Source organism: Vanderwaltozyma polyspora, genomic scaffold (assembly GCF_000150035.1).
Source record: "Vanderwaltozyma polyspora DSM 70294 KpolScaffold311 genomic scaffold, whole genome shotgun sequence".
Taxonomy (NCBI): domain Eukaryota; kingdom Fungi; phylum Ascomycota; class Saccharomycetes; order Saccharomycetales; family Saccharomycetaceae; genus Vanderwaltozyma; species Vanderwaltozyma polyspora.
The window spans coordinates 1-16647 of NW_001834554.1; the positions used below are offsets into that span (position 1 = coordinate 1).

General features: G+C 30.1%; 5 protein-coding genes across 5 annotated transcripts; 3 read left to right on the forward strand and 2 right to left on the reverse strand.

Annotated features, from left to right (window-relative positions):
• Positions 1-2273: 2273 nt before the first annotated feature.
• Kpol_311p1 (60S ribosomal protein eL8) lies at positions 2274-3041 on the forward strand (the record flags this gene model as incomplete). The annotated part of the gene is made up of 1 exon (XM_001642524.1): positions 2274-3041. The coding sequence occupies one exon, from the start codon at positions 2274-2276 to the stop codon at positions 3039-3041; it is 768 nt and encodes a 255-aa protein (XP_001642574.1).
• An 817-nt stretch (positions 3042-3858) lies between these two features.
• On the forward strand, positions 3859-4536 carry SBP1 (Sbp1p; the record flags this gene model as incomplete). Its single annotated transcript, XM_001642525.1, has 1 exon — positions 3859-4536. The coding sequence occupies one exon, from the start codon at positions 3859-3861 to the stop codon at positions 4534-4536; it is 678 nt and encodes a 225-aa protein (XP_001642575.1).
• Positions 4537-5479: 943 nt separating this feature from the next.
• Positions 5480-10453, forward strand: Kpol_311p3 (uncharacterized protein; the record flags this gene model as incomplete). The annotated part of the gene is made up of 1 exon (XM_001642526.1): positions 5480-10453. The coding sequence occupies one exon, from the start codon at positions 5480-5482 to the stop codon at positions 10451-10453; it is 4974 nt and encodes a 1657-aa protein (XP_001642576.1).
• Positions 10454-10688: 235 nt separating this feature from the next.
• On the reverse strand, positions 10689-12299 carry MUP3 (Mup3p; the record flags this gene model as incomplete). The annotated part of the gene is made up of 1 exon (XM_001642527.1): positions 10689-12299. One exon carries the CDS (start codon positions 12297-12299, stop codon positions 10689-10691), a length of 1611 nt encoding a protein of 536 aa, XP_001642577.1.
• A 1307-nt stretch (positions 12300-13606) lies between these two features.
• On the reverse strand, positions 13607-15346 carry EFM1 (protein-lysine N-methyltransferase; the record flags this gene model as incomplete). Its single annotated transcript, XM_001642528.1, has 1 exon — positions 13607-15346. The coding sequence occupies one exon, from the start codon at positions 15344-15346 to the stop codon at positions 13607-13609; it is 1740 nt and encodes a 579-aa protein (XP_001642578.1).
• Between the last annotated feature and the right edge of the window lie 1301 nt (positions 15347-16647).

The window sequence follows — 16647 nt, forward strand, 5'->3', positions numbered from 1 at the left end:
TATAAAAGCATTTATGAAGATCTAATTGGTCATTTTGGGGGGAGTATAAGGGTGGATGACGAGGGGCTCTTCAAAATGAGGTGATAAGACCATACCGTAGTTGGTATCTAATGTTATCGAATTTGTGGGGCTGACAACAATACGCTATAAGACTATACAATAACAGACACAAGTGGCTGTTATACTATAATTTAAAAAAAAAAACATAAAAAGAAACTAGAGTTATCCCCGAAAGGTTAATAATGATATATATATATACTATTATTATAACTCTTATCGAAATGATTTTTTTTGTCTATTCAGAATATCCGATTTCGAAAATTGGCAAAGAGAGAGACATGGAAACATTACAAGAAAGATTCCTCTATCAAATAAAACTATATTTAGATATAAAGGAAAACCACTTGCTTGAAAGAAAAAAAAAACTTGATTGATTAGAATTTGTTAATTCATATTAAAAATATTTAATCATATTCTCTGTATACTTTTTACCTTGTTAAGTAGCAAGTTGGGTTTTTTGTTCCTTTGAAGTTTTAGTTAAATCTAGCTTAAGCTAGTTGATGTCAGTTGTTGCATAGCAAGAGACAAAAAAAAGTCAAAATTAGTCAAAAATTGTTTGTAATAATTGCACTACTATAGTTGTAATTGATGATTAGTTATGTCCGAAATTACAATAATTAAATTTAAAATTTCATAATCATTTTGATGTTCAGGAACCTAAATTAAACTTCTTCGAGTCTATTTTGACTCTTAGTTTTATTTTTTTGCCTTGATCAATAACTTTAAAAAAAGGTAGATCAAAAAGAAGCAATAAGCTCTTTCTTCCTAGTTTTCCTCTTGCTTCTTTTTGCACTGTAATTTAGAATCTATTTAATTATTTTATAAAATGCAGCGAACTAACTTTAGTAATTCTATTTGTAATTTACCAAATTAATTCATATACTACGATGAATATGGATAACTCTAAGTTATATAATTCACTCACATACGATCTTCTAACTGTGAATTTAACCAACTTGGTAAGAACATGATTTTTATATTTGCTTAAAATGTGTTGCTAATATCATGTATTAAATTTGCTACTCTTGTTACGAGGCATTTTTAATGGAAACTTTCAATTATAGAGACATCAAAATATCATTTGGTAACTGTTGAAAATATTGATCATATGATAATCGCCAAAAAAAATTATTACAAGAAATATTTTAAGTTAAAGGATTATAAAACAAGGGTTCAATCTTTATCTTTAGAGTTGGTTATCCACCAATTCATTTTTAGAAATACCATAGAAGCAAACAAAATAAGTAAAGAGCTGCAAGAAGAATCTCGTAATAATTATTCTATAATATTAGAAATTTTTACTTTACATTACTTCATTTCTTTTACGTCATAAATTTTGATTGAACTATTTCGTTTGTTAACACCATCAAATGAGTGACGAATTACTTGATCTGCAAGTAGTATTCTTGAATACGTTAACTTAAAATACTAATCAATTTTCCAAGTCATTCAAATAAACAAATTAAATAGTATCAGTGAAAGAACCTTTCATATTAAGTATTTAGACTCTTTATATATCTCTCTTTTATTCATAATCACTTCTAAGTCCCGCCAAATTTCTCTGTGTCCTGGCAGCTTCTGGTGTCCCCAAAACTCGATTTAGTATTGAAGATATGTTACTTCCAAATGACTACTTAAACTAATATATTCTTGTGTGGTGTACATATGTATAGTTCATCTGTACACCACATACCTAACATCTCCCAAAAGAATTGACAAAAATGTCACGTTTCTCAATGGAAGCCACCAAAAGTAAGAAAAGAGAAAAACAAAAATAAAACTAAAGGAACATTTTATTTTGACCATTTTCTTTGTTTCCCAGCGGTTTTACGGAGGAAGACAAGTACATCGAAATGTTGAAAATATCTAAAGTATAGTAATAGAGACGCATAGACTCACAGCCTTGAAGTGAAACTTTTCGAAATTTTTCAGTCCAAGAATAAACCTTGCAGTGCAATTAGTTAGTTACAGTTTATGATTTGATCGAAACCTCGGATGAGTTTATTACCAAAACTATACTTTGTAACCAATTATTGTATTCCTAACAAGCTATCGATCAATTATTATCTTGCTTGTATCTTCCTCGTTACAATATATTGTACTATATATATAAAACTATATCTTACATGTGTACCTCTTAGCATCGTATTTTTGTTGTAGTTGTTAATCTATATTTCAAAATATAGATCAGTATCAATAGATCCAATTGCAAAATGGCTCCAGGTAAGAAAGTTGCTCCAGCTCCATTCGCCGCCAAGTCTTCTAAGACTGGTAAGGCTAAGAACCCATTGACCAACTCTACTCCAAAGAACTTTGGTATTGGTCAAGCTATCCAACCAAAGAGAAACTTGTCTAGATACGTCAAATGGCCAGAATATGTCAGATTACAAAGACAAAAGAAGATCTTGGCTGTTAGATTAAAGGTTCCACCAACTATTGCTCAATTCCAATACACTTTGGACAGAAACACTGCTGCTCAAACTTTCAAATTGTTCAACAAGTACAGACCAGAAACTGCTGCTGAAAAGAAAGAAAGATTGACCAAGGAAGCCGCTGCTATTGCTGAAGGTAAGACCAGACAAGAAGCTTCTCCAAAGCCATACGCTGTTAAGTTTGGTTTGAACCACGTTGTTTCTTTGATCGAAAACAAGAAGGCTAAATTGGTCTTGATCGCTAACGATGTTGACCCAATTGAATTAGTTGTTTTCTTACCAGCTTTGTGTAAGAAGATGGGTGTCCCATACGCCATTGTCAAGGGTAAGGCTAGATTAGGTACTTTGGTTCACCAAAAGACCTCTGCCGTAGCTGCTTTGACTGAAGTTAGAGCTGAAGATGAAGCTGAATTAGCTAAATTAGTCTCTACCATCAATGCTAACTTTGCTGAAAAATACGATGAAGTTAAGAAGCACTGGGGTGGTGGTTTAGTCGGTGCCAAGGCTCAAGCCAAGTTGGACAAGAGAGCTAAGGCTTCCTCCGTCTAAATAATCACATTGCAGAAATAATATAAATTATCAAATTTTTATTTGTTTTGTTAATATAAAGAAAGAAAGAAAAGAATTTAATAAAAAATTTTTTTTAAAAATAGAATAATTGCGTTTTTTTCAGCTTTACATGTCTCTTTGTTGAAGCTCGTTAAAATGATCATAGATTCATTATAGGATGAGAGTATTTCACTCATCTATTGAATTGAAGATATGATCACATTTTTTCTGAGTTACAGAAGAGCATGCTTAAATATCTTCGTAAATAAAGAATCAATCTTGAAATAACCTTAAATAGCAATCTTGGGCCATTTCAGGTACGAAATTAATCGTCTCTACTGTGGTATTTCTATTGTATCTAGATCTACTCAGCTCTTAACTTGCGGTTACGTGCGACTCTAATAAATCATATCATTAATTACGAATTTCTGTCATAGTAAAAAAAATTGCGTCAGTGTCAAAAATTTCAAAAAATAAATTGTAAATCAATTTTGAAGTGAGGCAAACAGACGTGACAATCAATATATAAAAAGACAATCATTCATGATGACAGAATGTTGTGAACTTCTTGACTTTTATTTGTTAGCAGTTGCTAGTTTTGTCTAATAACACAGGATATGAAACCATAAAGAGTTGTAAAGGTATTTCAAGTTATTTTGATATTTAATAAGACAAGTTTACAGCTTCTAGAATAAATAGATATAGATAGATACATACATAGATATATAGATAGGTAGGTAGGTAGATAGATAAATAGATAAAGGTAGGTAGATAAAGGTAGATAGATAGATATCTTCATTAGGTGACATAAAATAAAATGACAGAGGATATAATTGAAAATTCAAAACCAAGAACCACATCAATTTTTGTAGGAAATCTTGGATTGAATGTTGATGAAAATGATTTAAGAGAATTATTCCAGGAATTTGAAATTGAATCTATTACTATATCAAAATCAAAAAATCAAATGATATTAAATTTATACTCAATTATTACAATCAATGGTACTGTTGATATTAAAGAAGCTAAATCAAAATACGATAATTATAAATTGAAGGATACAAATATAAGAGTTCACCCAGTAAGAAGGCCACAGCTTAAAAGAAAATCGAGTGCTAGGTCATCAAATTCATTTAATAGCCAAAGATCGATGTTGTCTAGATCTTCATCCAAAAATTTACAGAAGGAGAAATCTAAAGATACTGTATATGTAAATAATGTCTCATATGAAACTACAAAGGAGGAAATTGCTGATTTTTTTGGAACGAATATTGATATGGTTGTTTTACCAATGCGAAAGATTAAAAATCACAAGACAAATAAAATACATTTCTCAAGGAAATTTAATAAAGGTATTGCGTTTGTCACATTTCCTGAACTAGATAAAGATATAACCGAAATCGTTGATAAATTTCAAGGTAAAAAATTAAATGATAGAATACTAGCTACTGATATAGCATTGCTCAGAGAGCCCAATAATAGAACACAAATTTAGTTAAATTACGAAAAAAATGACAGGAAAAAAGGAATGCTTAATATCAAAATGTTGCTTTTAATACTTTGATCTCCCTCACAATTAATTGTATTTAATAATGTTTCTCTTTTACAATATTTGTATTTGTATCAATTGACATATACTTCACCAATGGGGAACTATTAATAAATAAAATAAAATAAAATAAAATAAGATAAGATAATAAAATCAATTCAAAATCTTTAATTTAAATTCAATACAGATATTATTGGCTATCATTGACTGAAACTCAAATAAATGCAAGCCATAATTTAATTGAATCTAAAATAATAACTTACAAAAAAAATTGGCTCATACCGGTTTCATTATTACGTTATTTGCAGCAGTTGTCTCCACTCTTAAACAGTTAGCGTTGCATCAAAAGATAGAGAAATGATAGCTAAAATATGGCTCCTAATCAACATTTTTAGATTGTAACCCTTCTATTCATCATCATTCATCTTAGTCATATTTTTTCTCGTTTTAAGATGAGAAGCAAGCATTAAAAAATTTAGAAAATATTTGGAAAATACTGCAATTGATTTTTTGAAGTTAGTCACTCAGAGAAAGGTTGAGTAATATTCGAAACAAAACTTATTCGGAAATTCTAAAAATTATTTAAAACTTTATCCAAATAAGAGATGATGATTATATTGGATAGATTGTACATTTATTATTGTAATTTGGTTATTGTAACTTGTCACCGTTGATATTTAAAGAGTTAACAAGGATAGAGTTAACCTACATTTATTTCTGGAAGGATTTGAATTTTTACTTGAAAGATTATATGTACTTGTATCAAGTACAGATTGAAATTTTGTGGAGTCGATATAGATATAAATATTTAATTTGATTTTATTATAAACATTTTAATAGGTTTCAAATCCAGAGATTAATAATTGACTTTTCAAAGCAAAATATTGTTATGGATCCTACTTTAAACAACAGATGCGTCTTTTGGGATTATGACGATATAACAAAATGTGGTAGAAATTTAACATTAGGCTATTATTTGCCATTGTCACTTTCAGGATTAATTATCTTTTATGTTTTTATTAATCTCATTGTTAATTATTATAGATACAATATTTTGGGCCTTCCAAAAAATAATGTAATAGAGGAAGTATTATATGGAACATTTGATCAACTCTCAGAAGCTAATAATGAAGAAGTGCCGTTGTTAATTGGTTCTAATTCAATTAATCATAAATCTATACCGAGTAATAGTGCAGCTGGCGCTATAAAGGATAAACATTTCTCTTTGGATAGGTTAAACCCAATAAGCGCAAATGGAGCAACACATGGTAAGCCAAAAGTAATTAAACGTAATTATATTGAAAAATCAAGATTAATTGTTGAATTTCTTTTGGTTTGTTCACAATGTATAATTCATTATTCGATGTTGAAATACTATTCAACCATACATGATCAATATCCGTTAAATTCAATTATAGCAAATATGATTGTTTATTGCATCCTATTGATATTAGTTTCACTTAGACTCATAAATATTAACGATAATGTGAGATACATTTATTATTATGCTGGAAACATTTGGGCGGCATCATTTGGAGCTTATACAATTCTATTTGTCTCTAATTTTTTCACTTATCGTTCATTGTTAATAGGTCATATTGATGATAAAATTCTGAGGAGATATTTTACTTCTCAATTCTATATTGTTGCAATTTTATTCAACTTGTTATTCTTTGCGCCTATTAAAAATTCATTCGCATTAAGTTATAAAACAGATGATTGGATAATTCCATCCCCTGAGCCTATTACATCAATTGCTAGCTTTGTTAGTTTCAGTTGGATTGACCCTTTTGTATACAAAGCTTATAGAACAAGTTTGAAGGCAAAAGATATTTGGGGTTTAATCATGCAAGATTATTCTATATTCGTAGTTAAGCAATTTAGAGATTACTCAAATAAATTTTTAGGAAAAAAAAGAGGGTTTTCTTATATTTTGATAATGTTTTTCTCGAACTATATTCAATTGCAAGCTTTATGGGCTATCCTCGATAGTGTTTTGACCTTTGCGCCAACAATTTTATTAAAAAAGATTCTAGAATATATTGAAGACAGATCATCTGCATCTTTAAATTTGGCATGGCTCTATGTTTTTTTGATGTTCTTCTGTAGAGTTATTGTAGCTGCATGTTCAGGACAAGCTTTATTTTTTGGAAGAAGAGTATGTGTCAGAATGAGAAGTATTTTAGTTTCTGAAATTTACTCAAAGGCTTTGAAAAGAAAAATTTCTAATGATAAAAGTGCAAGCTTAAAAGACTTGAATGAGCAAGAAGAAGTGGATCCTCAAATTGAAAATGATTTAGAGAATATAGATGGTGATGAAGAGTCAAAATCATCCAATTTAGGATCTATTATTAATTTGATGGCAGTTGATACGTTTAAAGTTGCTGATATATGTGCATACTTGCATCACTTCGTTGAGGCAGTCGTTATGACAATTGTCGCCTTAATTTTACTATTCAAATTATTGGGTGTAGCAGCTATTGTTGGTGCTTCTTTGATTATCGCGCTGCTACCATTAAACTTTAAGTTGGCAAGTCTTCTAGGTAAATACCAGAAAAAGTCCTTAGAAGTTACTGATAAACGTATTCAGAAATTAAATGAAGCCTTCCAAGCTATTCGCATCATTAAGTTTTTTTCATGGGAAGATAACTTTGAGAAAGATATATTAGAAGTGAGAGAAAGAGAACTTCGAATGATTCTCATCAGATCAATTGTTTGGGCTATTAGTTCATTTGTATGGTTTGTTACACCAACTATTGTAACAGGTGCATCTTTTACTTACTACGTTTATGTTCAAGGAGAAGTACTAACAATTCCTGTTGCATTTACTGCACTATCGTTATTTGCATTATTGAAAATTCCTTTAGATACATTTTCTGATATGCTAAGTTTTGTTATTCAGTCAAAAGTATCATTGGATAGAATTCAAGAATTCTTGGAAGAAGAAGATACCAAGAAGTACGAGCAATTGACAGTAGATAAATATCAAAATAAAATTGCATTTAAAAATGCAACAACAACTTGGAACAAAGAAAAACAGGACTTTAAGTTAAGAAATATTGATATCGATTTCAAAATTGGTAAATTAAATGTAATTATTGGGCCCACCGGTTCTGGTAAGACTTCTCTATTAATGGCTTTATTGGGTGAGATGGATTTGATAGATGGTGAGATAATCGTTCCATGCTTGGATCCTAGAGAGGACTTAAAACTCGACGCCAACGGTTTGACAAATTCTATTGCCTATTGTTCTCAGGCTGCCTGGCTCTTAAATGATACTGTAAGAAATAATATTTTATTCAACAGTCCATATTGCGAAGAAAGATACAATGCTGTCGTCGAAGCTTCTGGGTTGAAAAGAGATTTTGAAATATTGAATGCTGGTGACATGACTGAAATTGGTGAAAGAGGTATCACGTTATCTGGAGGACAAAAACAAAGGGTTTCTCTAGCTAGAGCATTGTATTCCAATTCTAAGCACTTATTATTGGATGATTGTCTTAGTGCTGTTGATTCCCACACTGCTACTTGGATTTATGACAATTGTATTTCTGGACCATTGATGGAAAATAGGACATGTATCCTTGTCTCTCATAATATTGCGTTAACCCTGAGAAATGCGGATTATGTTGTAAAGTTAGAAAATGGTAAAATTGTCGAACATGGTGAGCCTCTTACTTTACTAAAAAAAGGTGTCCTTGGAGAAGATGAGATGGTGAAAACAAGCATTATGTCTAGCCATGGATCTTCTACAAACTTGGCTACTAAGAGCTACCTAAATATGACTAAGTTAAATAATCAAATGAAGGCATCTAGTCCATCTGAATTGCAATCTAAAAAAGATACAGATGCAGAGAGAGCTAAAAAAGGTAAATTAATTGAGGAAGAAAAGAAAGCTGAGGGTGTTGTTAGCATTAAAGTCTACAAGTGGTACTTAAATATCTTTGGTGGTTTCAAAATCATCGTTATTTTACTGTGCGTTTTTTCTATTGTACAGGCAATCTATGTTGGTCAATCATGGTGGATTCGTTACTGGCTCTCGAATGGAACAGCAGCTACTATACAAGCTCTAACTGGAAAAATAGCAACATATACAAGTAACACTATATTCCAGGTATTTGTTGCAATTGGATCGGCGGTTCGTTCTGATTTTAACACAACTAACTCAGAAACTGTAAATTCCAAAAAGGAACATAGTCCAGCATACTACTTGTCTGTTTACTTTCTTATTGGTATCATCAATGCTATCCTAGCTGCTTTGAAGAATATCTTTAATTACTATAGTGGTATTGCTGCATCGAGAAAAATCTTTTCATTGTTGTTAAACAAGGCACTTCACGCAAATTTAAGGTTTTTTGACTCTACTCCTATTGGTAGAATAATGAATAGATTTTCCAAAGATATGGAAGCAGTTGATCAGGAATTAGTTCCTTACTTGGAAGCTGCACTTTACTGCATTATTGATATTTCTTCGACCATCCTGTTGATTACATATATTACTCCTGAGTTTTTGATAATTGCAATTTTGGTTGCTGGTTTATATTATGCTATTGGTGTGTTATATCTTGCAGGTTCCCGTGAACTGAAGAGATTTGATTCAATAACAAAATCCCCTATATATCAACATTTTTCTGAGACCCTTGTTGGTGTCACAACTGTTCGTGCTTATGGAGATGAAGCTCGTTTTATGCGTGAAAATCTCAAGATGATTGATGAGAATAACAAGCCCTTCTTTTACTTGTGGGTTTCCAATCGTTGGTTAGCTTTTAGAATCGACGTAGTCGGTGCACTAGTTATTTTTGGCTCTGGTGTCTTCGTTTTATTGAACATCGACAAAATTGATTCTGGTTTAGCTGGTATATCTCTATCATTCGCGATTTCATTTACTGAGAGCGCTCTATGGTTAGTGAGACATTATTCTAACTTGGAAATGAATATGAATTCTGTAGAAAGATTGATGGAATACATGGAAGTTGAACAAGAACCTTATAAATCAAGCTCATTGGATGTTCCTTCTAGTTGGCCAGAAGAAGGTAAGATAGAAGTTAACGATGTCTCCCTACGTTATGCTCCCAACTTGCCTAGGGTTATTAAAAATGCCACTTTTACTGTTGATCCAAAGATGAAGGTTGGTATTGTTGGCAGAACAGGTGCAGGTAAATCTACAATTATAACTGCGTTGTTTAGATTTTTGGACCCAGAAACAGGTAGTATCAAAATAGATAATGTTGACATTTCAACTATTGAATTGAAAAAATTGCGTAGATCTATTACCATTATACCTCAAGATCCAACTTTATTCTCCGGTACTATTAAGAGTAACTTGGATCCCTATGATGAATATTCCGAGAAACAGATATTTGAAGCATTGAAAAGAGTCAACTTGGTAACTGAGAAAGAATTGGCTTCTGGAAATTCAGATCAACAATCAATTGCCTCCGGAAATGCGAATAAGTTTTTGAATGTGAATAATGAAATAAGTGAAGGTGGTAGTAACCTATCGCAGGGTCAACGCCAACTGGTTTGTCTTGCACGTTCATTACTTCGTTGTCCTAAAGTTATTCTCTTAGATGAAGCAACTGCTTCAATAGATTATGCTTCAGATGCAAAAATACAAGAAACTATAAGAAATGAATTTGACGATAGTACAATTTTAACTATCGCACATAGATTAAGAACAGTTATAGATTATGACAAAATTCTAGTTATGGATGCTGGTGAAGTGAAGGAATTTGATCATCCTTATTCCCTATTACTAAATAAAAATAGCATATTTTATGGCATGTGTGAACAGAGTGGTGAGCTAGACTTATTATTAGATTTGTCAAAAGAAGCATTTGTGAAAAAATTAAATTCTAAATAGATACATTCAGAAACAGATTTGATCCGCATGTGAACTTAATTATTTGACCCTGTATCCAATGACTATTTATCACTATTTGTTTATATATATCTTCATCCATTCATATGTTATTTAGTTAATTCCCTAATTCATCTTTAATTAAATTATTTATTAGTTTATTTATTTAGCTGAAAAAACCATTGATACTATTAATTTAAATCATTTGAACTGAAGTCTGAAAAGTTCTTGTCTGATTCTATGATTCGTAGCTCCTTATCCAGCTAGTTATTATCATTCCATCACTTAATTTTTCTGATACTGGAACTAATTTATATCCCAATACTTTAGGAATTGCATAAAAAACTAAGAACCAATAGCTTGTGCAACTGATAATGATTGACAGTGCTGTGATCTGAAAGGAAGGAAAATTCCCTACTCTGTTTAACTCTTGATTACCAAAAAAAGGAGCAACTAATAAATAAATCGAGACCAAAACCATAGAAATAGCACCTAAAGAGCTACATCTAATTTTGGGGATTTCATACTTCCTTTTATGTCTATAAATAAATAATCCAACAGCAGTCAAGAAAAGGAAAAATTGATTTCCATAACCTTCCATATTCACCAAGTACTCAAATGAGCCACCTTCTGGGGGTAGTATAAGTAACCATAATATTGTTAATGTTCCACAGATCATCAAAGAGGGAAGCGGTGCGTCATTTGGCCAGTTCCTAGATAAGATATTACTGAATGGGACATAGCCCTCTCTAAATACTTCTTGATTCATTCTTGAGAGTCCATATAGAACTACAAATATATTTGATGCAGTGGATAACACGATTGACAATGACATTAATCTGCTTCCTAAATTTTTACCAAATAATTTCTTGAACAAAACAGAACCAATTAAAGGGCCTGCCTCTTTAATTTCTTCAAATGTCAAAACTTTTAAATAAGCAAAATTCATCATTGCATAGCAAACAAAGCAAATAAATATTGATAATGGACCAGCCAACTTCAATGTTCTATTGGGGTTTTTAATTTCTGAAGATACCACATGTACGCTATCCCAGCCAGAAAAGCAATAAAAAGCGCCAATGAATGCAGAGGCCAATGATGAGTATGAAATCCCAGTATTACCTTGGTATGATGTCCAATGAGTGAAATTAATATTATCTGATTTGTAAAAGAAAATAGTGTAAAAGCCAGTTAAACACATTAAAAATATTAATAGGAATTTTAAAGTACCTAAAAAATTTTGAATTTTAATTCCAAATTTCACTGAAAACCCATGGATAGCTATGATGACCAAAATGATTGCAATGCTTACAAACTTTGAATAATCCAAATTGGTATAACCTAAGATGACTAATAAATATTTCGCAAAAATGATAGAATTTGAAATTGCGATACCTGTTAGAACACTATAACAAGCAAATGAGACATTCATCATTAATGCTGGTTTATCATAAGCTTGTTCCAGAAAATTTTTTCTTCCACCAGATTTTGGCAACCAAGACCCAAATTCCAAAAAAATATATAAACCTGAGTATGCTAGAAGTGTTGCTACTATCCAAATTAATGCAAATATTAGAATATTCCCCCCAGAACTAACGAATATACTTGAGGGAGTAGCAAATATCCCCGAGCCCACCATTCTTGAGACAAATAGAACCATAGTTGAAAAAACTCCTAAGTGTCTGCCCTGAGGTACTTCAGTTTTTATAACGGTATCAGATAATTCATGATTTAAACTCAAACAACTATATGACCCATTCTTTGTACTCACTAAATAGCCATTAATTTCTACATCCTCATCCAAATAGTTATAAGTCTTCTGATTATCAACCAAACGATCACTTTCCATCCTAAATTAAGTAGAATATATAAATTAATAGAAATATATCTATATTTTTCAATTTATTTTCCCTATAAGGTACCTAATTACTAAAGTACCTTAATTTATGGAAACTTTACCAATTTCTTTCCTTAAATCAAAAGACAGAAGAATCACTGATTATTGAAATTTTTATATTCTTATTAAAAATTAATCAAACAATAAACTTAAAACACTTCTCAAATCATTACAATCAAAAAATGGTACCTCTTTTAGATTGACTTTTAAAACATAAAATTTCGATCCTGTCTGTCATTTATGGATTACTAATTTGTACTTGGTCCTTTAATAATTTAGAAAATATTGGGAATTCCTAAAACAGTAATTCATTCAATCGATTTCGAATTTCGAAGTCGAACTTAAGTATGTCCGGGTATCATTCTGCTTTAAAATGTCTGGAATATGATGACGTCAGAGGACTGGAGATGATAATCTGACTCAAATTTTGACAGTTAAGATGTTTTAAGAATGCTTTATTCATAAGAGTAAAAACTTGAATTCATCTTCTTTTATCTATTGTTTTATGATATATCGGAAATATGGAAATATGTGTCAGAAATTATGAGATGACGTAAAGTCATACTCTTAATTCAATATTAATAAGGGTGAAGAATTATATGAAACATCATTATTAATAAGGGATAAAGAAATGTTTATAATACGAAAGTATTTGCTTCTGGCGTGTCAATAATATCTAAACATTGTATATAAAGTCTGATAAGATCTTAATTGACACTTATCATATGTACTATATTCCCATGTGTATATTTTATACTTTAATACACCGGATCAATATCAACTTATTAAGAATGTCCTTGCAAACAACTAAACAATCTACTACTATTAACGATTCTGTAAAGAATACACAACCCTCTGATTCTCTACAATATGGAAATATGGAAATATTATTTTGTCGAAGAGATCATGTCAGGCGTTGCTTGTCAAATATTTATCACGTCTCATTGTAAGATAATGCTAAAGACAATTATCGATTAGAATGTCGGTTTCTTTGATTATTTTAGATATCATTGACATTTAATTTGTCCCTTAAAAATTTGAAGTAGGTAGAAAAAGATAGATTTAATCGCAAACTACATAATTTTTCCAATAATAACAATGATCGTGATAGTAAACTTATCTCTTAGACCACATTTACAGATTATGAAACAAATCAATCACTTTATGCATATTTATTATATTTTTTAGTGTGTTGTAGTGTGTGTTTCATATGTACTTGATTTTATTCATCTAAATTGCTTCTTATCCTCAGGAACCAGCTATAGCTTAAATTCTTGTCTTTTGATAAAGAATGATTCATTTGGAGGAATTTTTATCCAAGTTAATCTATCTAAAACAGTGTCAGCTATTATGAATTGTCTAATACCCCATTTCCCTATATTATATACTTCAGGAATCTTTTCTGATAACTTAGGAAATAATTCTTTGTAATAAGGTATAAATTCTTCAACATCCTCCTTTTCAATTATTTTATTTTCACTGATCTCTAGAAACATGTCAATAATAAATTTCGGGAATGAAAAGTCAAATTTTTTAGGATACGCTTCATGATTAGAGATTCTGACTACCCATAATAGCAATGCCTCTCTTATAGCATCTTTTTTAACTAAATCTTCATAATTAATAATTCCTCTGTTTATCAGCATTGAATTAGCAAAAGTTTTATCACTTTTAAAAATACTTTTAAAAGATATATTTTCTTCTGATGACTTTAAAATTTTCTTCTGCAATTTTTGTAACGACTCGATATTAAAGTTAAAAATTCGTCTTTGAGAAGTCAAATATATCTTTACTTGTTTTAATGTAGAAGTATTGTAATTATTTAGCTTTGATTGATCAAATTTTAGTAACCCCTTGAACATAATAAGTTTTTGATTAAAAATTGAAAGCAATTGATCACAACCTTCAAGAATGCTTCTAATTGTGGTAGTTTTTTCTGACTGTAGTTTGCATAAATAACCAAAGAAGTTAATAAGGTTATTTGGTATATCAACATTCATACTCAACTCAAATTCAACAGTATCAGGTTTAGGATATTCCCTTTTGGATAGCTTTACCCTATCGCCAAGTGCACTGGCGATTAATGTTGGATCCAATCTTAAAGTCAACCTAGACGTATCATGGACATTATTTTCATACGCAAATCCGTAGCTTAGTAATAATTCTTCGTTTGTTTTATCTCCATAATTATTAAACACTTCTTCATTTTCTCTGATGGTATCTAAAGCATTGAAACTTATGTTGCCATCACGATAATTCCATCTAACGTTAGTGTCATTCTTATGATTCAATAGATCGACTACTGGGAATAAAAATGCTGTGTTGATATCACTTGAGGTATCTGTATCAATTATTAATTCTGGAAAAGCCCTTGAACTAAATATACAAGAGGCCCATAAATATGCGTAAAAGCTATTCCATTGAATTTCATTGTTTCCGTGATTTCTGAAATTCCAAACGTATTCAAACAATATTTTTTCATTTATGGAACTACCTAGTATTGGATCATCTGTTGACAACTCTAATTTATCCATCAATTCTTCCCATTCATTAAATATTTCAATCAAGTTATTTTTCATGATTAGGAATAGATCAGTGCCTTCTATCACCTCAATTATTTTAGGATCCCAAAAATACGGTTGGTCTAACTCAATTGGTATAATATTTAAGTATGGAAGGAATTTATTTCTTATTCCGTTACCAAAACTACCATTAAATTTTAAACTTGAAAAGAAAAGTATGGTTAAGGAATTAGGATTTTTTGTAGATAACTTAAGGTCTTTTGAAGTTACACCCATATATTTCTCTGCTAATTTCCTATTGATAATTAAATCAGATGGCACACTAATTAGAGAATCTTCTTGTTTGCTTATAATACTGTTGGAAAAACAACTGATACCTGTAGATTTGGTTACTCTGAAATCAATCCTTTCATCGATTACAGCACCATTTTCCTTGCTCCATTTAATGAAATTGTCTAAATCTTGATTGCTTATCATTTTAACAATATTGTTGACCACTTCTATTAAAACCAAGATTTGTTATAGTCTTTTACCTGTCATTTTAAAATATATTCTATACTCAATTAAGATGATGAGATAAAAATTTTTTCTTCTTTTAACCTATAATTTTTCATAAGTCGAATTTTCACTTGCGGGCAATGAATACTCTTTCAAAATATTAAAGCCAAATAGAGTAAAGAATGTAAAAACGACTGTAATAACGACAGTATATCAAGATCTAATGGTAAGGAACTTAAGAATATTTTAAGTTTATTCCACTCAATTAATAGTAGAGGGGTGAACTAATGAGAATAGGCTGTTAGTGAACTGACTGATTTAGAATGTAGAAAAGAAGGATAGTAGTATATTAATGTATGATTTTCTATCAGTCCCTAAATTTCTTGTTTACTGGAAGATATACGACAATTGTGTCAGCGAAACTAATATTGATAATTTGTAACCATTATCAAAAACAATAGTTAATTCATTATTTTCAGTTGATTGATATTATTTTCTATATGATTTTTTAATAAATGTTTTGTTTATTCAAACTGAAATACTTTAGTGTAAATTATTGCGAGTGTTGTACTCTGAGTAGAATGTCTTTGGGTAACAAAATTATATTTCTTAACTTATTCCAAAAATTCAATAATTACATTTTATATTTGTTTTAGATTGACTGGAAAGATATTACTTTAAAATTATATTCCATTATCTTCAAATTTTTTTTAAATTATAAAATCTTAAAATCTTATTTTTTATGCTAATTAAACATTATTACCAAACTGAAGTGGAGGGGGGGGACAAATTTTGCATGGATGAGAACTTTAGATTTAATGATACTTTTATTCATATTAACTATCGATATTTATATTACAAAAAGTATTATTCTGGAGATGACGATTGATTTTGAAATGAAAAAGTAATAAGTTGACCCTGAATTCATTGATTAAGCTTACATTAAAACAGTCGATTATGAGATAAACTATGCAAAATTAAAATAATAGAATTCAGTGAACTTAAGAATTAAAATTTTATATATACTAGTATAACAAGTAAAGTTTATTTTTATTTTTGGTAATATAAACGATAATTAACTTTAAGTGGATTATCTATTACTTAAGTAAAACATTATCCAAAAAATAAATAACATAGTAAAATTGGTTTTATTCCGGTAATTCTACATCTTTATCCATCTGCCTAGACCGATATTAATGGATATATATATATATATAATTTGTTCTTATTAAATAAACCAGAAACTTCGAATAATATTCGAAGTCTTCTCCTTTTGACAT